General features: G+C 41.3%; 2 protein-coding genes and 1 long non-coding RNA gene across 4 annotated transcripts; 1 reads left to right on the top strand and 2 right to left on the bottom strand.

The window, feature by feature from the left end:
- Positions 1-763: 763 nt before the first annotated feature.
- Positions 764-7,518, bottom strand: LOC113025509 (small ribosomal subunit protein uS2m). Its single transcript, XM_080304158.1, has 9 exons — positions 6,874-7,518; positions 6,479-6,595; positions 6,257-6,377; positions 4,162-5,507; positions 3,430-3,528; positions 3,145-3,202; positions 2,878-2,964; positions 2,317-2,383; positions 764-1,297 (listed from the first exon to the last, which is right to left on the bottom strand). The coding sequence occupies exons 1-4, from the start codon at positions 6,896-6,898 to the stop codon at positions 4,961-4,963; spliced, it is 810 nt and encodes a 269-aa protein (XP_080160284.1). The 5' UTR covers positions 6,899-7,518; the 3' UTR covers positions 764-1,297; positions 2,317-2,383; positions 2,878-2,964; positions 3,145-3,202; positions 3,430-3,528; positions 4,162-4,960.
- ppp1r26 (protein phosphatase 1, regulatory subunit 26) lies at positions 7,016-22,941 on the bottom strand. 2 transcript variants are annotated; one of them, XM_026173333.2, is made up of 5 exons: positions 22,593-22,941; positions 10,115-13,455; positions 7,892-8,006; positions 7,686-7,771; positions 7,016-7,582 (listed from the first exon to the last, which is right to left on the bottom strand). In XM_026173333.2, exons 2-5 carry the CDS (start codon positions 13,384-13,386, stop codon positions 7,525-7,527), a joined length of 3,531 nt encoding a protein of 1,176 aa, XP_026029118.1. In that variant the 5' UTR covers positions 13,387-13,455; positions 22,593-22,941; the 3' UTR covers positions 7,016-7,524. The 2 variants fall into 2 exon arrangements, with proteins under 2 accessions (XP_026029118.1, XP_080160282.1); XM_080304156.1 differs by lacking the exon at positions 22,593-22,941 and having other exon boundaries at positions 10,115-13,912.
- LOC145429983 (uncharacterized) lies at positions 21,797-23,887 on the top strand. Its single transcript, XR_013910345.1, has 2 exons — positions 21,797-22,328; positions 23,431-23,887. It is a non-coding gene; the product is annotated as an uncharacterized LOC145429983 (long non-coding RNA).
- Positions 23,888-24,510: the final 623 nt, after the last annotated feature.

Genomic DNA, 24,510 nt, shown 5'->3' with positions numbered 1-24,510 from the left:
GAGTTTATGCGTACATCACAAGTCATGGCATAGATTTCCTGCCGAAGGGATAAGATGATAGAAACAAAGATTCGATCCATTCATGCTAGGCTTGATCCAAAACCAATAACGGTGTTGGTATCGGCACTATCGTTATTTGGATTGCTTGGCTCACATCTACTGAGGGGATTCAATGACTCTTTCATATTGTGGAGGGCATGGCATGGATCCACTTGTCGCTTTTTGTGCTGCATGAGTCCAGAACTTGTAGTGAAACCTCCTCAAAGAAAACCAAAGTCAAAAGAATTGATTTCTTTGCAGTGGGTAGAGCTAAAGTGCTAAAATCACTACCTGCCGGAAGAACAGGTGGATCATCTAAGTGTGGTCTGGGTGAAAAAACAGTGGAAGCAACTCTCAGAGGTGGGGAAATGACATTTGCTGCCGAACCATAACATAACTGAACAACTCGCAGGCAATCTTTCCTACATAACGCAAAACCTTTCTGATCTTGCCTCAAGTTCAGCACTGATCCCACATTAGTCTGTGTGCAGTCATTTTTGCCCCATGTGCTACACTTCACACTGAGCCACTTCAATGCATGATGACATTTGCTTTCCTTGTTTTTTACTACAATGAATTCTATTTAATTTTGCAGTCTTTTGCTAGTGCTCCTAATTTTTACATACCTCTGTAATTAAGTCTTTTCATCAGTAATTCTTTGAACTTTGTTTGTTTTGCTCTTCCCTATTAAGCTATATTGTTTTTAAAACAGACATTTTACAACTTTCAGGAAAATAATTTTATTTCATGTCAATTTATTTTATTACATTTTCTGTTTCATGCATGTCAAATTCTACACCAGCTAAGTAGTCAAGTAAAAGCTCCCATTACATATTTTCCGTTTGTAAATGTGAGCAAACAGGAAAGGAAATCATCATTTCCTAGGGAATGGATCGACACACACAAACACTTGCCTTTATCATATGATCATCAGAGTGATTTGATTGTGGGAAAAGCTGATATAGCACTCACCACAAATGCAATTGCCAAAGTAATCTTTCATATGTGATTACGCGCAACGAGGACATTACGCTTCATATGCACGTAATCAAAATGAAAAATACAACTGAAAAAACAATGTCTTCAACAGTTAAGCAAAAGAAAAACAAACTAATGGAAGTAAGGCGGATGAAATGCTCGAACAGGAAATCAAGAAATGAAGAGAGAGCAAGCTGAATGGAGGAGTCAGGTGGTGAGGAATCGTTAGAGCTCCTGGAAATAACATCGTCTCCAACCCTGAGGCACACTGGGTAGTCACCTGCGAAGACAAATCATGTAGGAGTTTGTTTATGTCCATTTCAAGTTTCAACAAGCATTTCATCACTTCTCAGGTTGCAAAAAACCTGTATGTTGTACTTCACAAAGGGAAAATGTTTGTCTCTTTGGTGGTTGGTGGCTGGAGGTTATTGGTTGCTGTTAAGTGAAATTGGCTGCAAAGAGGGTTGTGCAAAAAACCCCTCCTTGCGACTGTTTTGGCTAATTACCAAAGCAATAGGCTACCCGTAGTTTTTGTGAAAGACACAAAGAGCAGTAAGGAAACTGTGACAAGTGAAACACAAACTAGAAACAGAAAGTATTCCCCTTCAAAGTAAAAGCTGTGCCTTACTGCAGCAACTGACACATTTCACTAACACACTTTTACTTTGAAGGTGAGTGTTTTCTGTTTCTAGTTTGTTTCACTTTTCACAGTTCACTGCTGCTTAGTGAGTACTAGGTGTTTGCAAACAAGTTGGCATCTTGCACGCAAACAAACTACTGGCAACTGACATAACCTGCTAGCAACTGAAGCAAATTTCACCCAGCAACTATTCACAGAATAGAGACATTTCCCTCACTAGTGCTGGTTGGATGATCTGATATCCTCGTGTTGGTGTTGTTCCCACATCATCATAATAAATGTTGTTCCAGGTTCAACATTGCAAGTGACCAATCACATTGTTGTGACATCATACTTTTGCAAGCCAAGCGATTCATTCATTTATGAAATTCCAGTGTTGCAAGCACAATATCTATAATTCTTATCGTTTATTAACCCTCTGGGGTCGCCAGCGCATCCGGCGACCCCAGAGGGTTAAAGAACAGTATCCTGAAATGTAAAGAATTCAAATTGCTGGATCGGCTTCGTGTTGGTTACCCAGGGGGTTTATCAGTGTGACTGAAGCCTAAGATGATGCAGACATTTGGACTCCTAGTCCCACTATGTCACAGGGTCAAGAAATGTTGGACAGCAATGCCTCAATGGGCAGACTGAATGAGAGCAAAAGTATTAATTCGTACCTTCCTGAAGCCAAGCCGCTGCTGCTCCACAAGCGTGTCTGAACCATTAAAGTGCAAACCTTGACATCTATATAATGGAAACATTCACATTGACATTTGAATCCAATTAACTGTAAAGGCAATTCAAAATTGTATGCCAAAAACTGTCATGTAGTCCTCTTTGTCATTTATGGACAATGAGGACTACATACATACATTTGTTACATTCAAAATATATTCATTATATACTAAGTAGCCACTTTGTTAGATACACAGCTATAAATCTGACTGAATGTATCCATAATGAGACCATGTATACAAAAAATAAGCTTTAGAAAGGTAGAGTTGTTAAATTGATTTAAATAGCACACAACTACTGACTGGCAGGAACACAACACCTTCATGGTAGATTGAGAGTAAGTATCTGGCCCGGTTCCATACCCAAAGCCCACGAAAGAGTGGATTTGAGCTATCGAGAGCCCGTTACTTTCTGCCGACTTACTGCGCAACAGAGGCACTGGAGCCAGGGTTGCGTCTCAAGGGGCAATAAAGAGTCAAAAGCTTTTTAACAAAACCTGTTACCATCCTGTGAACGGCCTTCACTTCAGCTCAACCGCCTTCATCTGCATGAAGGTAAAGCAATGGCACCTCTTCTCTCCTCATATTTATCTATATAAACAAAAAAAAAAAAAATAAAATAAGATATGCTTCATTTATCCCAGATCTGCAAAATTCTTGTATCACAGCAGTTAAAAAATTAAGTTGGACACAACATACATAAAACAAATATGAAACAACACACGAAACTATTCCATTTAAAATCACAGCGATGCAAATATTTTTACATACCAATGGAAGTTTTTCGTTGCTTCATTAAAATCTGTTTTCCAAGAGCTGGACGGTACATCTGCAAATAAGAAATAAGTCATTCGTTCAAATGACAATTAGCTGAAACATTTTTGGTGAGTATTTATTAATTTTTTAGTTCATTTCATAACTTCCTTGACTAACAAATGTTAGTCACTTACCATTAATGTACAGGAAGATTACAAGCCTGGGCTAGTGTTAAAATCCCTATCTCCTACCACTCTTCTCCATCATACTAACCTGATAAAAAAAGAAAAAAACACTTACCCTGACCAGCCCCCTCTGTCTGTGGCCTTAACGTTTTCGTTCCTCTTAGTAAGACTCATGTGAACATTTGCCTCGCCTTCAAAAAGTTGACTGGAAGAACTTACACACAAAAAAGCGGAACTTATTTAAATTATTTATTTAAACAGTAACTTATTTAATATGTTACTGTTACCCATACATCTAGTTACAGTTTCACAAGAATTGTGAGACCGACAAGCCCGCCATCAGCTGCAAAAGGACGAGCCCTACATATCGTATGAGTTCGAATCTCAGACACTCATTTTATTTTACCCCGATTAGCTTAAAAATCTTACTTCAGCAAACAAAATAATGCTTACTTAGCAGAATCAAACGATGGCAATTAAGCTTTAAATATTTGGGATAAAGGCTGCAAGTTGTATTAGAGTGTAGGATTTGTGTTTCACAGCGTGCGAGAAAAATAACCGACTTTAAACAGCAGTAATGATATAAGTAATAAGGCTTTGAAAGGAAATAAGCTTTGCTATTGTGATTGCTCTTGACGTCTCCAACAGTCAGTCTGCAGGTTTGTTAAACATGTCGGCGCTCGCGAGCGTCAGCCTGAAACCTTGAAACTGCTTGTTGCGGACCGCGGTTACAAACAACCGAACAACTGAAATATGACTGTATATGCAGGAACACGTCGACCGTTGTGGTAGTACATCATAAAATGCAAGCTAATAAACTTCTTCCCACTCACATACACCCACTCACCGTTTTGACGTGACAGCTACTTATCCACCTCGTGGCCATAGAAGGTCGCTACAGGATACAACTACGGAAGCTGGGAGAAACTAAACTTAACCAACTGCCGCAAACGTCACATGAAATAGGATACACTATACAGCTGATGAGCTACACATTAAAGACTCAAGGCTTCAGATTAGTTCATTCAATATCCATGTATACTCTTCTTTAAATGATGCTGCATCCCTCCAGTGTATGTATATATGTATTAATCCTGCTTGTTTCATTCCTAACTAGATGAACAGGCATTACTTCAGTGTACACTTTCAGAAACTGCTTTTAATTAATGTTCATGTGTAGTTCATAGGTTGCTTATGTTCTGCATCACTTGGCTGACTTTCTGCAGAGGTATTTTTGTTTACAGAAACACATTTCATGGCCTAAACACTTACATAGACCGCAAGAGAGCAAATACAGTTGTGAAAATGACTCAGATACTTTTCTTTCAGTCTGCAACTGCAAATGATCATCACTCTCCCACGCCAGGATTTCAACAATGGATCACCACTTTGTTATTTCAGCGATTTACAGCTGTGATATTCACATAAATTTGCACCATTGTTAACTTTGAGCCATATTTTACTGACTGTTAAACCAGATGTTTTCCAAGTGCAGATGTGTAATGGAAGGAGGAAGCCAAAATTTATTTCAAATTTGTAGTGTATCAACATAAAACAGGATACACTACACAGTTGATGAGCTTCAGATTAAAGAATGTAGGCTTTTCAACGTCTCTTGTTTTTTTGTTTAAATTTAAGTATTAATATCATGAGATCTGCGAGGTGGGCGCTGACAGACCATGAATGAGCTCCATCTGTTTCCTTCTGTCTTTGGCACGGTTGATGGTCATCTTAAACAAACGACAATAGAGCTCGACGGCAGCTGGAGTGTCGTCGTTCCCGGGCACGGGGTACGTCACCAGGCTGGGGTTGCAGTTTGAGTCCACCACACCCACTGTGGGAATGTTCATCTTGGCTGCGTCTCTGATGCCCACGTGCTGCTGAAAGACGTTGTTGAGAGTTGAAAGGAATATGATGAGATCCGGTAGGCGGACTCCTGGGCCGTACTGGATGTTGGCGTTGGTGAGGAGGCCGCCCTGCCAGTACCGCGTGTGCGCATACTCTCCACAATCTTTGGCCGTGGTCTCTACCAGATGGCCAAACTGACGCCGCCTGCTGACAAACAGGATGATGCCACCGCGATACGCTATGTGGGCGGTGAAGTTGAGGGCTAGCTGAAGGTGCTCCATAGTCTGGTCCAGATTGATAATGTCATGATCCAAACGACAGCCGTAGAGATACGGCTCCATGAGCCTAGAAACACGGAATTATAATTTAGAAAAATGTCACTTGAATCACTACTGCTGAATAAAATAACATAGCTCTAATAGCTACATTCCTGATGAAATGATCGACCAAGTAACCAAAACATTTCCTGCTGCTGGAGCTTTCTGTTAGAAGCATTTAATGACAATAGGTTAGTTATGGAATAGTTAAAAGAAATGCCATCTGTATTAAAACAACAAGTTTGTATCTCTTCCTTCAAGGTTCTAGGACCTGTGGTATTTATGCTTGCTGTTACCATTAATAACCAGAAGTGTTACCAAACAGAAACTTCCAATTTAATAAAGAGGGGTTTAAAGCATGAAGATTTATGGCATTTTTTATTATTATTAATAACTCCCCACTTTTTATCCACAGGAGACTACCACTAGGAGTTCTGGGCAAATGACACTGTTCAAGATAAAAAAGTTATACTTTATTCAGCCATTGCATAATATGCAGACAGACTAAGCAATAGACAGAAGGTCTAAAATCTAACATGTGCCAAGTAGTGACTGAACACGCCTCTATCATGTGAGATTAGTTTCACATGTTGGGAATACCTAAACCCCACAGGACCCCGACCCCCCCCCCCCCCCAAACACTAAGGTAGAAGTTATAAAGCCTTGACCCACAAAGAAAGACAAGTGTCTCCAGCTTATTTAATTACAGACTACAAACAATTTGTAAATATACGGGGGTGCAGCGCACTAAAACGCTGAGATAAATATCACACCAACCTGTGCCTGCAACCTTTTTTGTGACCAAGATGCACTCTGGCGTCGAATAAGTCTTTCAAGGAGAAAAGCTCAGCCACACGAAAAAAGTCTGCTTTCTCGAGGGGCTGGTTTAATATTTTTTCTGTTAAACAACAACAACAACAAATGACAAGTAGTAACATAAATAAAATTCTTGAAAAAAACAAAAACCAAGTGTTGACGCCCTTGCGTTATTTAGCTCACCTGTAACATCGCCAGCCTGGGGTTGAGGTGGCTTCGCAGACGGTGCTGTCACATAGTGATGTCCACCACAGGGGGATGCTACGGTGGCAGCCCGTGAGTATCGGAACCCTAAAAGGCCTAAATATGGAAAAAAAAAAGTTAAAACATCGGTAGTTAACTATCATGAAGCGAATAATGCTTGCCAATAACCTAGCGCAGGCGTTCAATTATTGCCATTAATTGTAATACAGCATTTAGCTGTGGGCTAACATGCTAAACTGTAGCGTAGCGTACACGAAACTCAAAACTAAACGCAGAAATAAACACAAGGTAAAATGTTGGATTGGCTCTAAATCTTCTGAATATTTTCCTTGAACTATTTTCTAAATAAAAAACTGTAAACGGTTTTCAGTTACCTCTCGTAAGTGCCCGGACAGCCATGCTTGCAGAACCATGGAAGGTCAGCAAACTGCGACTGCGCAACTGTAGTTCACAGAATGCCGCAAAGTAGAAGCTTGTCGTGATGTGCTTGTGTAAAAACTACAATACCCATTAACCCACCTTTTCTCGGCTCAACTTTATTGAAAGAGTTGGAGCGTCACAGGCAGTACCGTTCTTGTGTCATTTAGCTATGAAACGTATTCAAGAACATAAGCCAATGCTTGTTGTAAGAAGAAAAACTGTTAATATAAAACAAATGTTTGTAAATATAGACGCCACTTCTAACAAAAAACAACAGTGGCATCATGAGGATAAGAACAAATATATGGTACCTCAAACAATATAACCCCAAATCAAATTTACTGTGCATTCGAGAAAAAAATAGAAGAATTCAGCTAAGATAAATGCTGAAATACTCAAGGTATCCCTGAGTTCAGGATCCATATTTAATCCAAAATTAAAATTTAATGCCCTTAGTACTGTTATAGAACTTACCAAAACTTTACATACTTACTAAATACTTTAAAAAACAACAACAACTGTAATACATAAACACTTGGGTCCATAATAGTTTTTCAACAATCCATACACGCGCTAACAGCAGGCAGCATCTTCCAGGTGCATCTTTAAAAGCCAGCTTTTATCTCACTGTGTATGCTGAGCTTGCTGAGCGCGTCCAGTTTCCTGCAAAAAACCAAACAAACAAGGAAACTCAAGTTGCAGATGAGTTTTCTTTGCGTTTGATCGTTCACTGTTGAGACAAAACCATTTGGGTGCGATCACATACCCGCTTACTGGAACAAACTGAAGTTTCCTTTTGACGTGCTGCACAGCCTTGCCGTGCACAGAAGAGTTAATGAGGGAAGTTTTCTCCTGCAAGCATTGCATAATACACACTTCACACTGTGGATTTGAACTGTTTTTTATAAAGAACTGAAATCATGATGTTTGTAACTGACAAACAAACGCTGTCGTGTTTCCACATAATTGTACCTTCTTGCACTTTTCAGCCAAGTATCTCCTGTTGAACATGCTGCCTCTCTCCTCTGAGGTAAGAGCTATGCAAGGCCTGAAGGTAATGCCGGGATCAATGGCACTGGATAAAGACCTGGTAAAGGCAGAGTAGGATATGCATCAGACTACTCCTGCAGTAATCTTTAATAATTCTGTAAATTATAAAATTTAAGTCAAGAGGCCCACTGTTGCTCAGATTCCAATCTTTATTACACAGATGCACTTAAAAGACACGGCAAACATTTCTGTCATCAGAAAGAGTAAAAGAAAGAAGAAGAAGAAAAAAAACACTTCTTACAAAATATTTACAGAAAAACTGGATATGCACAGCATGTTCAGTAATGCCTTTTTTATTTCATAAAGAAAAATAAATAGCCTTTTTCAAACAGGAAATCCAGGAAAACTTTAACATGACAAAAAAACCCCCAAAAACAAGCCACACAAAATATCAACTTTAGCAAGACAGCGAGGGGGAAATGTGGTACTTATGGAATCTGGAGCAAGACTTTATCCGAGACTACTAGAAGATCTATCACCAGCAACTCGGCTTTAAATTTTCTTTCATGAAAATCAATTATAGAACAGACAAAGACAAGAAGAGCGCTGTGTGTGAAAAGCAAAAGGTTGGTGGTAACTTGGTTCCTGTACCCATGATATTTATCTTAAAAATAAAACAACCCCCTACCCAAAAAAAGTGGCTCACAAGAGTCAAAGTAATAATTGAAACATAGTGGCTGTTTCTGCTTTATACTTAAAAAGTAGAAACTGACTGAAATGATCATCATTCAGAGTGCACAGAATTAGTCTGAGGTAAGGGATTAAAAGAATAAGACAAATGTGAGAAGGAAAAAAGAAAGGAAGGAGACTTTTCAAGATGGTGCTGACAGTATAAAAACACTTGCTGCACTTGAGTGAAAAGGTTGTGAAAGTGTCAAAAGATCTAATGATATACACTGTGCAGAGTGCAGCACATGCTGGACAAAGTAAATTGTGTCATTGCAGACACAGATGAGAAAATTCAGAGGAATAATAAACCAATAAACCAAAAAGTTCACTTACTTTGTATTTTAGTCTAAATATATTTTAAGGTTTGTTTAAACAGTATTGAAATCTGATTGGTCTTTTTTTTTTTTTTTTTTTTACATTAGATACACAATTATGCCCTTAATTTCATGTTAAAAATATTGTTTGGGGCTACAACTAAAACTTATTTTCAGTACTGACTGCTCAGCTCAGGTAAAGTGATTCTATTTGACATTGAAGAGGAAAAAACCCCACTTACCTAACACACAAAGAAATGAAATGCAGCAAATAACCCTATTTTAGGAAGTTTTGGCATTTTTGCTCAAAAAAATGATTGTTTTGGGGTTTTCTCTCACTTATGTTTTCACCCTAACCACTGCAGCTTTAGCACCCAGACGTTTAACTTTGTGCCATTTTGATTTCCTGCACATGTAAAATAAATGAAAACCATAATCTAGGCAGTGATGGAAACCTACTACAATAAATAAGAATGCACAGTGAGATTTCAAACCAATACCAGGACCACTGTTTAAAAAAAATCTAGCCAATGTCCAGGTTATATATATATTTTTTAAACAGTTTATACAAACCTGATGAGACACAAACAATAACCACTGACCAATGCCATCTGTGTCATTTGATTTGTACTGGCTTATTCAATGGTCCATCCCTAAATTTGATGTTGGAAATTACTTTTAAAGTCTTAATAAGGTAACTAATGTAACTATTCAGGGCTCTGGGTTTCCTACTGGAAGATGGGAAAAGATGCAACCTAAATTTAAACATTTTGGACTCAAACCTAAATCGTTATTCTGCCAAACTGAGACTTCTTTTCCTTGTCACGTCTTCTTTTTTGTTTTTTAGCAAAAATATTTAGGAACATGTAATTTTCTACCGCTCATTCGTTTCTGCACGAAAGTGTCACTGTATTGCTTTTCAAACGATCAACAACAGATAACTTATGAGCACATATAAAGTTTTCATTGTGGTTCCACAACTGTGAAATTGTAAAAATACATAAAAAAAAGTCAGTTTTATGATAAAAAAAAAAAAAATCAATAAACATTCCCTTATAAATCAATGAGCTCGATCAGAATCTATAATATTTGACAGGACACCATTAGAGAAATCAGAAAATGATGACACTATGGTTTATAGTGGTCAAAGAAAAATACTTACAATGTGGAAAAGCCCTGCTTCTTTTCTGGATTTCTCTTCTGGCCTGATTCACAATCTGTCTCATCTATAAACTCTTCCTCTTTTCTTCCTAGATGCACTTCTTTATTATCTATCTTCATACCCTCGCCTTCGCTCTTCTTCTCCCTTAGTAAGTTTGCTCTCTCCTTAACCTCGCTTCTTTCCCTGCATTGAACCTGGACGTGATTTGTCCTATTAGCTTCCAGTTCCACAAACACACTCTTGTCCTTGGGCATATGCACCGTACTCTCCTTCTCCCCTTCGATGGAGCACTGGGACCTCTGGCCGGCAGGTAGATCCCGTGTAAAGGACATCCTCGGATGCTGTCTGGCAGCAGAAAAAAAATTCAAAACAGGAGATGTGAATGTAGTATTTCCAGCAGTGTCTTTAGAACAGGGGAATGGTGATTTACTGGTCCTTGCAGAGGACCAAACAGTAACAGGGGTCTGTAATTTGTGGGCCATTCCTCCACTCTGATGTGTTACCGAGCCACCCTCGCTGATTTCAGATGAGGTGATGTGGAACGGAGTCCGACTGAGAGTCCTCGCGTCGTGAGTAGGTAGTCCGAGGCTCTGGCGCCATTTGATTGCCTCCGAGCGAGAATGAGCGACGCTAGGACTCAAAATTGGTCGAGCCCTCTTCGTCTGTGAGGTGGCGTTGTGGACATCACCTTTATCAATATACGGTCTCCTTTCCTCAGTTCTAGCTGCCCCTGCCCCATCTGCTGGTTCCAAAAGACTGGGACTGCAGGATCCGGCTGAGGGATGTGATTGTGCACCGACCGCAGAGATGTCTGGAAAAACAGTCTGTGGTGTCTGAAGTCTATTATGAGCTGGACTACTAATATGAGACTTTTCAGAGAGAGGACTGATACTTTTCGTTGGAATCTCAGCCAGCTGATTTTCCTGTTTAATGTCTTTATCTTGAAATGAGCTACAAATAGTGACAGTACCATTCCTGGCTATATTTCCATCTTTAATTTTGTCTGCGGTAGAAACCTTGGCCTTTTCAGCCAGAAATCTTCGGATCTCTTGCTCAATACTGTCATCGCTGTCTACTGAGCTGCTGTCTTCCTTAATCTGAGGTGCGGCTTCCGCAGTGTGCACAAACTGGATGCCTGGACGCTCAGCTCCCTTCAGGATCTCCGTTTCACCTTCATGCAGCTCGTGATTCTTACCTTTATAAACTTGCTTATGTTGTGAAATGCTCTTTTTCCCCAGCCCAGGCTTGTCTTTCTTGTCATTCTTACTTTTCTGCACCTTTTTCAAATCACTACACTTGGAAAGAAAGTCAATGTGTAACTTTTTGGTCTGAAATGCATTTCCTAACAGCGGGTCTTCGTCTTTGAGGCACTTCCTTGATTTCCGCTTTAAGTCTCTCATCTTTTTCTTTGATTTCTTTTTCGTTTTCAGAAGGTCTTTTATTGCCGTGTCTAGGTCCTCATCGCTGTCAAGAGAGCTGCTTTTGTCTCCACTTTGGTCTGACTTGTGTAATCCAGTGGCAGGGTGTGTTTGACTTCTCTGGGGCAATGCCAAGAGCTTTGATTCTTTTGTATGGTCAGGTAAAGGCTTAGAGGCGGTTTCTTTAACGCTGTCCTCTGCCCCTGCCATGGTGGAAACACAAATGTTTTTCTCTTTGTGTTTTCTTCGTTGCTTTAAAGACAGTTTCGATGGTTTCTTTTCGATCTGTGGTTCATTTGCTTTTACCTTCTCCATTTCATTTGTACCCTGAGCGTCTTGAGTCACAGCAGAGCTGGGTGCCTGTTTGTGCACTTGGGCCTTCTGCTCGAGAAATTTCCTGATTTCTTGCTCAATCCCATCTTCACTATCAATGGAGCTGTCATTGCTTTCTTCACAGGGGCAGTTTTCAGGAAGAGAAGACTGGAAGGAAGATTCAGTGGTGACACAACCACTAAGGCCAACGCTATGATGGAAGGGCCCAGGCATGACAGTCTTTGAAATGTCCAGTATTGCCTCAGCACACATGAGCTCTGCAGTTGTATTGGCCTTTGGAGGGGCAGGGGTTGCCTGCTCCTTCAAACTCTCTACTTTATATGACAAAAATACATTTTCTTTACATTTCAAGCTGTCTGAAAGTGTAGGTTTGGGTATAGAAACAGATGGAGTAGGCTGGAAAGATTTCACTTCTTTTTCTGTCGTGCTCATCTTTTTCCTCAGCTTCTGTCTTTTGATATTCTCTGCGCTTGTACTTGCAACATTGTGTATTATCGACTTACTGAAAGGTTTCTGCTTGTGCAGCGATGGCGTCAGGACGCTCTTCTCCTTGAGTTGTTCAAGCTGGTAGCAGCGAATCGCTTCTTCAATCCCGTCATCGCTACTCGAGTCAGACTCCTCTTTGAATGCACGTGGATCGAAAGCTTCTGCTGTGTTCTGCTGCTCCTTTTTCTCCAGCTGATATCTCTGAATGGCCTCCTCGATGCCGTCGTCGCTACTGGAATCATTCGAGTCTTCCACCTTAGCCGTGACGGGGTAACTGACAGTTTTGTTGATGAGACTCACTGGTTTAGAGGGATTTCTTGCTTGCTCTTTTGAACACTCCAAACTTTTGTTTGTGCTTTTATTCAAATCGAAGTTCTTAACTATATTTTCATTTAGAGATGCCTTGTTTTTAATACACTTTTTTATAGGTATGACAGTGGGTACTGCTGGGGTCTCGACTTTGAGGCTTTTTGAAAAATTGCTACCCGCAATCAAGAATGCATCGCTGTTGCTGTGCTGTTTGGACACCTCGGGAATGGATGGGTTTCTTCTCTGAATTTTAGATGATGGGAGAAAAGTCGAGCACGGTTCTGCTTTGCGTTTGTGATCATCCTTTTCTTTCAGGTATTCCAGTATTGCCTCCTCGATTCCTCTGTCCACAGAATCGTCGCTATCCGAGTCACTGCTTTCACGGATGTTTGGCGAGGAAATGTCAACATGTGGGTTTTCACTGGGGCTTTTAGTTTTGGACTTGACTCCCACATAAGAACCTGCTGCAACCTTGCAGACTTGGGGATGACCCTCCTGTCCTGATAGCACATTACCCTCGATCTCGTCGCCCATCTCGAGTGAGGACTGGGTGCTTCTAAGACTCTCTATGATCATCTGGACCTTGTCTGAGATAGGTGTGCCTCTTGTGGACAACTCTGTGTCAGAGTCATTGAAGCAAACTGGAGGGCTATAGCCTCCAGGCGGGCCACATGTTCTCCATTCTGTTTGCGTCACTGCGACAGGAGGTACATTCATCAAGTACATTCTAGTGAAGTAGGGTGAGGTCCTCGACCACTGGAGCGCAGCGGACTCCGTTCAGTTACATTTTTCACTCTGTAATGAAGAAAAGAAAAAAAAAAAACACAGAAAGAAAAAATGTCACTAAAGTGATGATTATTAAAACTACAATTAGACTTCATCCAACCAAACTGCTGTTACTCAAATTTTACAGTCTGTAAGAGCTGAAAATCAGGTCCTTCATGCCCAATATTGCTGTCATGATTTATTGTAGCTTTAATACATACACACAGATAGCCTCAGATTACTTAAGCGTGGCTGAACCATGAGAGCATGCCAAGAAAAATGCCAAACTGCTCATGATGGGATTAATCCGATAGTAGGCCAGATCATCTGAAGGGTCTTCTGTGATTGGTTGTTGTTTTATGGCCCACTCTGCTGTTGGTATTACACTTTAACTGGGTCCAAATGAACACTTAGAACAACCAGTGGCCAGTTGAGTCAAGTCCACTCGAATTGTTATCATTTAAGACTCATGTAGGCTGATGGCAACATGATGACAATCTGCCTGCATTCATTATTTGGAAAGCAATTATTTGCAACAATTTTGACAATTTATCTGAGAGTGATTAGACTGGAACTTTTTGTAGAACGGTTGCCTACTATCAGGCAATCTGTGCAATGGTCTTGCAATCAAAAGTGGTCATGAGTGTGCAACACCCTCAATCTCTGGCAAACCATTTAGAAACCCCATGTTGAAATCGGTTGCACTATATGAAAAATTCATTTAAAATTTCTTTTCTTTTTTTGTTTATGGAAGGAGGTTGCTGTCCTGTTTTCACTGTGTCACTGAGCTATCAGCCTGCTCTGAATAGGAGGCAACTTTGTCAAATAAGTGTGTTGGAAGGTTTTTCAGGTGAGCCTGTAAAAATACATCACAGCCACACGAAACAAGCAATATCATGCCATACTGATTTCTTTCCCCTTACCCCGAGTAGTAGTAATCAGCTAATAGACATTGAGCTGAAAAACCATTTGATCTATTTTAAATGTGCATTTTTTCTGCTTTTTGTTATTTTTTTGATAATTCAGGCATTAAAGCTGTTTGGTGGACAAAGCAAAAATTACTATTCCGTCACTTTAAGCACAGAGATTTTACAGACCACTTTTTCTCCTTCAAGTCTGGTACCACACATCATAGCTCGAAGGTTTCTGAAAATAATTAAGTCTACCCATCAACGGCAAAGCACTTTAAAAGCAAACAAAAAGACCCCAACAAAACTGAGTCTACAGCTGACACATTAAGCCACTGCGCAGCCTTCTAAAATGCCTAGAGCATCATCAGTTGCCGGACAGAAAAACAACCAATTGTAATCGATCCAATCTTACACCAACCCGAGTGGCATGCTCATCTATTTTAACAATTAACACCCCCGCCGCCCCCCCACAAACCAGAATATTAAAAAAAAAAAAGTTCAATATAAAACAGGCTGCAAAGATTTGATAACAATCCAGAGGCCACCATTTAATCAAGGCACATCCAGAGTGTAAGTGAAATGTTGGCAGCTGTGTTTTAATACTTCTGTGGCTCCCAATTACTGAATTCATTTCCTCAAATTAACAGCATGAAAAATACTTTCTAATTTATTTTCCATTCAATAATGGGCGCGGTATATTTTTTTCCCTACTTGTGTCATTTTTTGTACATTTGCAATGTAAAGAATACTTGTCAAGACCAGTGTGTTGGATGGTTGTTTGGTTGATCCAATTTAATACAAGTTTGCTAGGCTAACGTTGTCTCAGGATGGTGGTGCATGAGACGAGTCATCTTGTCATCATTGTATTTTAATTTATTTAATAAACCCCCCAACTAGAGCTGGGCGATATGAGATTTTTTCATATCACGATTAGAGCTGGGCGATAGAACGATAACGATATGTATCGCGATATAACTTTTACTCGATAGAGAAATTAAGCTATCGCGATAGACCTCGCCGCTCTTGTCCTCTTAAAAAAAAAAAAAAAAAAAAAGGTCAGCCAATCCAAATTAAGTAGCGCAGAGCTGAACCAATCACAGCCGCAGCGTCACGTCGCGTGACTTGCTACGTACAGCACAAGTGCCAAGCCGCACGTGTGTTTGTTTGTGAAGCAGCCAGCGCGTAATGGAGGAAATGAGTGTGCCGACTAGAAAAATCAACCGAGCGTGACCGAAGAGAAAACCGATGATGGTTCCAATGCCGGAGAGATTGTCGAACGGAAGAGCCATAGAAGTTCCGTAGTGTGAAGGTATTTCGGCTATTTCAAGTCTGACAAAAAACAGAGTAGCGTGCACTGTAAATTGTGCCGAAAGCAAGTCTGGAAATACAATAAACTGGTGCATGCGTCACACTGTGCGCCACGTTATTGTTTCGGTGAAATGAATTTCTACAATACTGTTACTGTTAATTCTACTCTCTGCAGTGTTTAAATGCTTACATATACACACAGTTACTGTCCCTCCACACATACGACTCGGTTCTGCTTCTATGCCCCAGCTTTGTTTACTTTTTCCCACCGAGGCTTCTAGACTTCTGATTGGCCAACATTTCTGCACGGTTAGGAATCTAGCGCCACCTGCTGCTTTGGCATGTTCATAGCAGCGTTTTCCTTCATTTCTGCCTTTACGTGTGGACGGGATTATTTTTTAAAACGAAAACGGAAAATCTCCGTTTTCAAAAATACCCGTGTACGTGTGGACGTAGCCTCAGTCTCTGACTGGAAGCGCTAATTCGTCATTCGGCTTTTGTCAGACTAAAGTAACTGTTAAAACTGTTTGAAAAGCTCAGCTATACAACAAGGAGAGATTGAGAATTTCCTTTTAGTTCTCAGTTTATTTGATATTGACAAAAGTTAGTCAGTTTTGTCTGTTCTTCTGTAAAACAAACTAAGATTTATTTTTAGAATTAATATTTTGTTTCTAAGTGGAATTGACAATTTAGTCGTCTGTTTCGTTTGTTCTATTTTGAAACTTAAACGCTTTAGTGGCTGCCTTTTGTGTAGTTTGCAATATTTGCCTTTATTTATCTGAAAAAGTCTCATGTTCCTTAAGTACATCTACCCTGTTGAACTTAGGACGCCACACACACCGAGCCGACAGGCTAGCAGATGACTCCGGCAAGACCAGAGGTGGAGGTTTGTGCATTTATATTAACAATGCTTGGTGCATGAACTCCACTACTACTGAGAGTCACTGCTCACCTTAATGCGGAGTTTTTAATGGTCAAATGCAGAGCTTATTATCTCCCCAGAGAATTCACTTCGATCATACTCACTGCCGTGTATATACCCCCCGACGCTAATGCTAGGTTGGCCATGAAAGAACTTTCTGCAGCCATTAACAAACACCAGAATAAACACCCCGAGGCTGCTTTTATTGTTGCTGGCGACTTCAACCACACCAACTTAAAGACAGTCCTCCCCAGATTCCACCAACATGTCTCCTGCCACACCAGAGGAGACAAGACTTTAGACCATGTGTATTCCAACCTGGCTGGAGCCTACAAAGCAACACCCCTCCCCCACATTGGACAATCGGACCATCTCTCCCTGTTCCTCACACCTCGGTATTCACCACTCATCCAACGTGTGAAACCTGCTGTGAGGACAATTAAAGTGTGGCCAGAGGGGACAGACGCAGTGCTCCAGGACAGATTTAAAAACACAGACTGGAATATGTTCACCCACACAGACCTGGACCAGTACGCCTCATCTGTACTGGATTACATCTCCAAAACCACAGACAGTGTCACCACCCAGAAACGGATCACCATGTACCCCAACCAGAAGCCTTGGATGAACCGGGATGTTCGTCTCCTCCTGAAGGCCCGCAACACTGCCTTTAGGTCAGGAGATGCACACGCCTACAGTACAGCCAGGGCTAATCTAAAGAAGGGCATCAAAAAAGCCAAACACCATTACAAAAAGAAGGTAGAAGAACACTTCTCCAACTCCAACCCCCGACGCATGTGGCAAGGACTCCAGACCATCACAGACTACAGGACCACCAAACCCTCCCCCGCATCCTCTGATGTCTCCTTCCTCAACGAGCTCAACAACGTTTATGCTCGTTTTGAGCGAGGGAACCCCACAACCACAACCAAAGCAGACATGACGCCAGACCACCAACCTATGACTCTCTCCCCCACCGATGTAGGAGCGGTGCTGAGCAGGATCAATGTCCACAAGGCTGCAGGCCCTGATGGCATCCCCGGGCGTGTTCTCAGAGCGTGTTCTGGGGAGCTTGCAGGAGTGCTCACAGACATATTCAATCTGTCCTTGGCCCACGCTGTGGTACCGGCCTGCTTCAAATCCACCTCCATCGTCCCGATACCCAAAAACTCCAACCCATCTTGCCTCAATGATTACCGCCCAGTAGCACTCACCCCCATCATCACTAAGTGCTTAGAGCGACTGGTCCTAGCACACTTCAAATCCTGTCTCCCCCCCACCCTGGACCCCCACCAATTCGCATACCGCCGGAACAGGAGCACAGAGGATGCAGTCTCCATCGCAATGCACTCTGTCCTCTCACACCTGGACAACAACAACACCTACGCCAGAATGCTGTTTATAGACTTCAGTTCAGCGTTCAATACAATCCACCCCTCACAACTCATCAGGAAACTGACAGACCTGGGTATCAGTTCCCTCATCTGCAAATGGTTACTAGACTTCCTGACCAACCGCCCCCAACATGTCCGGCTGGATAACCGCTGCTCATCTACCATCACAATGAACGCCGGTGTACCACAAGGCTGTGTGATGAGCCCTTTCCTCTACTCCCTCTTCACCCACGACTGCAGACCTGCTGATGGTTCCAACACCATCATTAAGTTTGCAGATGACACCACGGTGATTGGCCTCATCAGTGACAACGATGAGGCCGCCTACAGGGAGGAGGTGGATCGTCTGGCTGAGTGGTGCGACAGAAACAACCTGCTGCTTAACACCGAGAAGACCAAGGAGCTCATCGTGGACTACAGGAGGAATGCTGACCCACATCCACCCATCCACATTAAGGGGACGGCTGTGGAGCGTGTGAGCAGCTTCAAGTTCCTGGGAGTCCACATCTCCGAGGATCTCACCTGGACGACAAACTGCTCCAAGCTGGTCAAGAAGGCTCACCAGCGCCTCTTCTTCTTGAGGACTCTGAGGAAGAACCACCTGTCCTCAGACATCCTGGTGAACTTCTATCGCTGCACCATCGAGAGCATCCTGACCAACTGTATAACAGTCTGGTACGGGAACTGCTCTGCCTCGGACCGGAAGGCGTTGCAGAGGGTCGTGAAAACTGCCCAGCGCATCGCCGGAGCACCACTTCCTGCCATAAAAGACATCTACAGGAAGCGGTGTCTGAAAAGGGCTGGGAAAATCATCAAAGACCCCAGTCACCCATCACATGGACTCTTGACCCTCCTGCCCTCTGGGAGGCGCCACAGGAGCCTCCGGACTAAGACCACCAGGTACCGGAACAGCTTCTTCCCCACAGCTGTCAGACTCCTGAACTCTGCCTCCTGACATCTGACCCACGTTAAACTCATGGACTGAACATACACACGCCCACAATGGACAACTGTACCCTCAAACACATAATAATAACATGGAGTGAACCACCACTCACAACCACTAGCACTTTATATAGCCTCTGTAGAAACTATCTACACCCTCACTTATCTTAACTGCACTACTGTATAGCTCTGTGTAAATAATCATTCTGTACATTCGATAATTTTTAATCCTACAACTGTTTACAACTTGCATAGTTCCCATTTCTGTATAGCTGTATATCCCAGATTCTGTAAAGTTATTTATTTCATATTCTGTATAGTTTTTCATATTTATATTCATATCCTGTACATAGCTTGTACTCACTACAGCCTGTACATACTTATAGTTATAGAATATTCACAACATACTTCATACCGTGTACTAGAGCTGGGCGATATGAGATTTTTTCATATCACGATATGTTTTTTTCATTTCAGGCGATAACGATATCTATCACGATATAAGCCAAATAACTATATTTGTAAGATTTAAATGTGCCGTTGCTCACAAGTAAAATGTGAAATAATCAGCAGCTTGTTTTTAAATATTTATTTCCCATAATAAGTTCAACAGGGTAGATGTACTTAAGGAACATGAGACTTTTTCAGATAAATAAAGGCAAATATTGCAAACTACACAAAAGGCAGCCACTAAACCGTTTAAGTTTCAAAATAGAACAAACGAAACAGACTAAATTGTCAATTCCACTTAGAAACAAAATATTAATTCTAAAAATAAATCTTAGTTTGTTTTACAGAAGAACAGACAAAACTGACTAACTTTTGTCAATATCAAATAAACTGAGAACTAAAAGGAAATTCTCAATCTCTCCTTGTTGTATAGCTGAGCTTTTCAAACAGTTTTAACAGTTACTTTAGTCTGACAAAAGCCGAATGACGAATTAGCGCTTCCAGTCAGAGACTGAGGCTACGTCCACACGTACACGGGTATTTTTGAAAACGGAGATTTTCCGTTTTCGTTTTAAAAAATAATCCCGTCCACACGTAAAGGCAGAAATGAAGGAAAACGCTGCTATGAACATGCCAAAGCAGCAGGTGGCGCTAGATTCCTAACCGTGCAGAAATGTTGGCCAATCAGAAGTCTAGAAGCCTCGGTGGGAAAAAGTAAACAAAGCTGGGGCATAGAAGCAGAACAGAGTCGTACGTGTGGAGGGACAGTAACTGTGTGTATATGTAAGCATTTAAACACTGCAGAGAGTAGAATTAACAGTATTGTAGAAATTCATTTCACCGAAACAATAACGTGGCGCACAGTGTGATGCATGCACCAGTTTATTGTATTTCCAGACTTGCTTTCGGCACAATTTACAGTGCACGCTACTCTATTTTTTGTCAGACTTGAAATAGCCGAAATACCTTCACACTACGGAACTTCTATGGCTCTTCCGTTCGACAATCTCTCCGGCATTGGAACCATCATCTGTTTTCTCTTCGGTCACGCTCGGTTGATTTTTCTAGTCGGCACACTCATTTCCTCCATTACCCGCTGGCTCCATTACCCGCTGGCTGCTTCCCAAACAAACACACGTGCGGCTTGGCACTTGTGCTGTACGTAACAAGTCACGCGACGTGACGCTGCGGCTGTGATTGGTTCGGCTCTGCGCTACTTAATTTGGATTGGCTGACCTTTTTTTTTTTTTTTTTTTTTAAGAGGACAAGAGCGGCGAGGTCTATCGCGATAGCTTAATTTCTCTATCGAGTAAAAGTTATATCGCAATACATATCGTTATCGTTCTATCGCCCAGCTCTACCCCCAACACCCAGGATAAGCTGAAGAGAATGCATGGATGGATATTTGGTGTCCCTGTATCAATACATTGCAAAAATACTGCAACACTATGCTACTAGTTACTTTACAGAAATATTTCCATTAGATCAAAGACCCTATGTGCTTATTAAAGTAGGAGTTCTCACCACTTTTGATGTGGGATCCTTTTTCCATTTTCTTGTTTTACCAGGAATTACCTAGATGCTGGTTCTTGTCACATCAAAGATATCTCAGTTGTTAGCGATAAATTTGCCTTTCTAAAATTTTTCCATTTTAGAAAAAATGTGTCCTAAAAACAGGAAACAGGCCGGTGTAGCTGACTTTTGTTCTCAAATGGCTATGGAAGTGCACTAAACTGCAGTTTCTGGAATGGCCACTTGAGGCTCGCTCCAAAAGCGAGTCAATTTTTGTAGAATGCACAGCTTTACAGCAGAAATAAACATCTTTATGACTTTGATCAGTATAGCAGTCTTTCACCACTCTTCATGCCGCATCTCTGGCATGCACATTTTTAGAAACACTCATTGATATTAAGGCTTAAAGTTAGGGTTGTGCCTGTTTCGAGTGACAGGTGAGTGTTATTTTATCTGGTTTAGGCTGGAGTGCACTAAAGGTCCCTCCAAGAAGTCAGCTGTTGAGTTTTTCTGGTGTGTACTTAGTGCATTAGAAATGCACCTTTCTAATTAAACAAGGTATCTTAGGAAACTCCTTTGCTCTGATAGGGCGGTATCTGATCTGGACCTATCATAAGTGTAGTACAGGTGTAGTTACAATAAAGTTATGACGTTTTTGATATGTTACTTAAAGACATTACAGGTTGTTTGCATTCTGTTAAAAATGCAAACACATTTGAGAGGACAGAATATTAAAACTGACACACTAATAAACAGTGGCTGTCCGGACAAGTGTCAGGTTCCACAGTTATAGGATGGGACCTTGGCCCTTCTATATATGGAGGGATAAACTAGGCTAAAACTAGAGATAAACGTTGCAGGGTCCCGTCACCATCAAGTAGCCTTCGGGCATCAACCTGCTGGATGAGTCGCGGAGCCCGAGCCTAGCCTGCTTGCACAAATTGGAAATCCGCCCTTCCAGCTCAGTCTGCAGCCTACAGGGGTGCACAGCCAGCCCCCCTATAGCCCAGCTACGAGGCTAAACTCGTAACCATCCCGATTACTGCGTTTAACTCGCTGAACCCGGTAGAAAGTACAAGTAACACTACGTAACCAGAATGGGTCAATAAAGACGCGAAAAAAAAGCCTATAAACCGAGCCAAATACGCCTCATACCGGAGTCTTACGCCAACTTTGTTTCATGTATTATGTATACAAAGAAACTTTCGCCAGACATACCAACAATTCACGAACAACATTTTCCGTGTTTCATAAGTAAACGTGCCGTTGTCAGTATTTTCGCTACGGGACGGTTTCCTGGTTTCAGCAGACCAACCCCGGCTGTCCCCGTAACCCTATAGCGGCGCGGAGTGCACAGCTGCCCGGCTTGCATCGTTAGGAGACTCCGCAGAGCAACCATGTTTCTTCGCACCGGCCACGGTTGTCAAAACCCACAGCACTCGGTCCACAACCCGCTAGAACGTAAGTAATGCCACTAAATGCGTTTAGACTGAGCAGAAACGCGTCGTTTGGCCGAGAAATGAAGGAAGCGATGTGAAACATTGGGAGAGTTAAGCAGGGCTAGTCGGTGACTTGAAAGACACAAGCGGGCCTCCCGGCTGCTGCAGCCCCGGCATTTTCTCCGGCAAAGAAAGCCTTTGTACTGAGCCACAGCGTACACTCCTAGCCTGGGCTATCTTCACACAAATTGAGCCACAAAGAAGGCAATTTTCAAGTTTTACTCACCTGAATATGACACAGAACGAGAGTTACGGCGACAATATGCACATTGCTGCGCTGGTTTAAGATGCTCGGAAAGCCGTCGCGAAGCTATTTCGGTGTCCGTCAGCAGCTAACACCGCGCCTGAAGCTTCTCGCCGTCGAGTGCCCCTCCGCTCCGACTGCCGGGCGGACAAGCTTCCTTAAACCGGAGTCCAACCAAGCATGGATCCATTCAAATAGGGTATCGGCTTTTCTCCCGGAAAATGTTTGCGCTTACATTTTATGTATATTACACTGCAAAAACAATCGGTACGTCTAATATAACGATGGCGCATTTATAAAGTTAAACACTTTGCCGCCAGGAACCCTAAAGAAAATCTAGAGCATGACAGAGGACTAATACGCCTCCAAAGTTTTATCTCCTCAAACAACTCCCAGTCTATGCTCCACACTGATATCGACTCTAGTTCTCAGGGTGGTATAATGCAGTTTTTAGTGGCATGTGTTTGTTTTACTTGACACTTAAAAAAACTGTAATATTTGTATTACACTATATTTACTTTTTACATGAAAATTACATATAATGGTGGAAATGCATACGTCTTTTATTAGTATTATTATTATTTCTTGATCTTTTGAAGAGTCAAGTGAACATAAACTAGCATGCATAGCTGTGGGACTAACTCAGTGGAGCTCTGGTCTTGAATTTACCAGGGGAGATTTAAAATTACTTTAAAAGGCACGTTTATACAGGGATCCCTATACAAACAAGCAAAATAGGAATGGATACCTCTCTAAACACCGATCAAAAGGTTTTCTGTCAAAAAGTCACGTTGTGATTTAGACTTTTTTTTTTTTACAGCTCACAAAGCCCCCTTTCCTCTTTCAGAAGGAACACCGAAGGAAGAATGGGAGGAAAGCACAACTACTGTTGCTCAGCTTCTGCCAAGCTGACTCTACAACACTTAAACCTCCTTTAGAGTGCTTAGATTTCCAGAAAGGTTGCACAATTACAAAATCCTAATCATCACTTCCTTAGGGGCCCACATAGTAGAAAGTTTACACCATGTCATTACAGGCGTGCTAATGTTCTTTAATTTTAGATTGTTATAGCTTAGATTTAATTCCAGTTCTCATTCAAGGGTGGAAAAAAACAAACAAACAAACAAAAACCCTTTGCTTTTAAAGTTAATCAATCAATCACAGCTTCTGGGCATTTGCCCTCTGCAAGTAAGCGCAATGTATTTTGTTTGCCAAGACCATTTCAAGCCCAAAACCTAAAGATAATAAGACTACAATAAATGTTAACAATAGTGCTATAACTCTTCTCACTTTAGATGCAGATGCCTTTACAGTTTTTACATTGTATTTACTAATGTTTTCTCCAAGCTGTTGGTTACGTCATGCCTTTCATTCATATTATTAATGATCCTGTAATTCTATACCACTTTTTAGGTATACACACTGGTGAAAATTTCCAGGTATCTGTCTTTTAGGAGTTCATTTGGTTAGCATTCTTCAGGTTTGCTTGCCATGACACTGTAATATATATATATATATATATATATATATATATATATATAAACAGTGTAATGTAATGCATATCCCTTCCTGCAACACGTAATGTTGAAAATACACTTTCCTATGTATTAATATTCCACAGAGTAAGAAATTATTTCAAAATATTTCCCCTTTGGCATTTTACTAGACTCTTCCAAGAAAGAATTGAGCTTTTTACCATCTATCATTGTTTGCTTTCTCTGAACTTTCCACCCGATCCTCATCTTGTGTCTTGGCTTTTGGCTGGGACCAAGTTTTTATTACTCTCTGCCACTCACTTTTTAAAACTTTAAAATCAGTTTTCCTGAAGATATGGAAAAATATGTCTAAATAGGTCAAAATGACAGAGGTGCTGTTACACCAAATGTCTTAAAAGTGGATG

Source organism: Astatotilapia calliptera, chromosome 7 (genome assembly GCF_964374335.1).
Source record: "Astatotilapia calliptera chromosome 7, fAstCal68.1, whole genome shotgun sequence".
NCBI classification, from domain to species: domain Eukaryota; kingdom Metazoa; phylum Chordata; class Actinopteri; order Cichliformes; family Cichlidae; genus Astatotilapia; species Astatotilapia calliptera.
Note: the sequence above shows the minus strand (reverse complement) of the source record. Positions and strands in the feature narration are given on the sequence as shown.

Bases quoted from the DNA above. Each gene is read 5' to 3' on its own strand.
- LOC113025509 (XM_080304158.1), bottom strand. From the start codon at position 6,898: ATGGCTGTCCGGGCACTTACGAGAG. The intron at 6,596-6,873 runs GTAACTGAAAAC...TTCCATATTTAG, and splicing joins TGTCCGGGCACTTACGAGAG to GCCTTTTAGGGTTCCGATAC. The intron at 5,508-6,256 runs GTTGGTGTGATA...CCGTGTTTCTAG, and splicing joins AAAAAAGGTTGCAGGCACAG to GCTCATGGAGCCGTATCTCT.
- ppp1r26 (XM_026173333.2), bottom strand. From the start codon at position 13,386: ATGTACTTGATGAATGTACCTCCTGTCGCAGTGACGCAAACAGAATGG. The intron at 8,007-10,114 runs GTAAGTATTTTT...TGCCTTTACCAG, and splicing joins AAGCAGGGCTTTTCCACATT to GTCTTTATCCAGTGCCATTG. The intron at 7,583-7,685 runs GTATGTGATCGC...GGTTTTTTGCAG, and splicing joins CAGTTTGTTCCAGTAAGCGG to GAAACTGGACGCGCTCAGCA.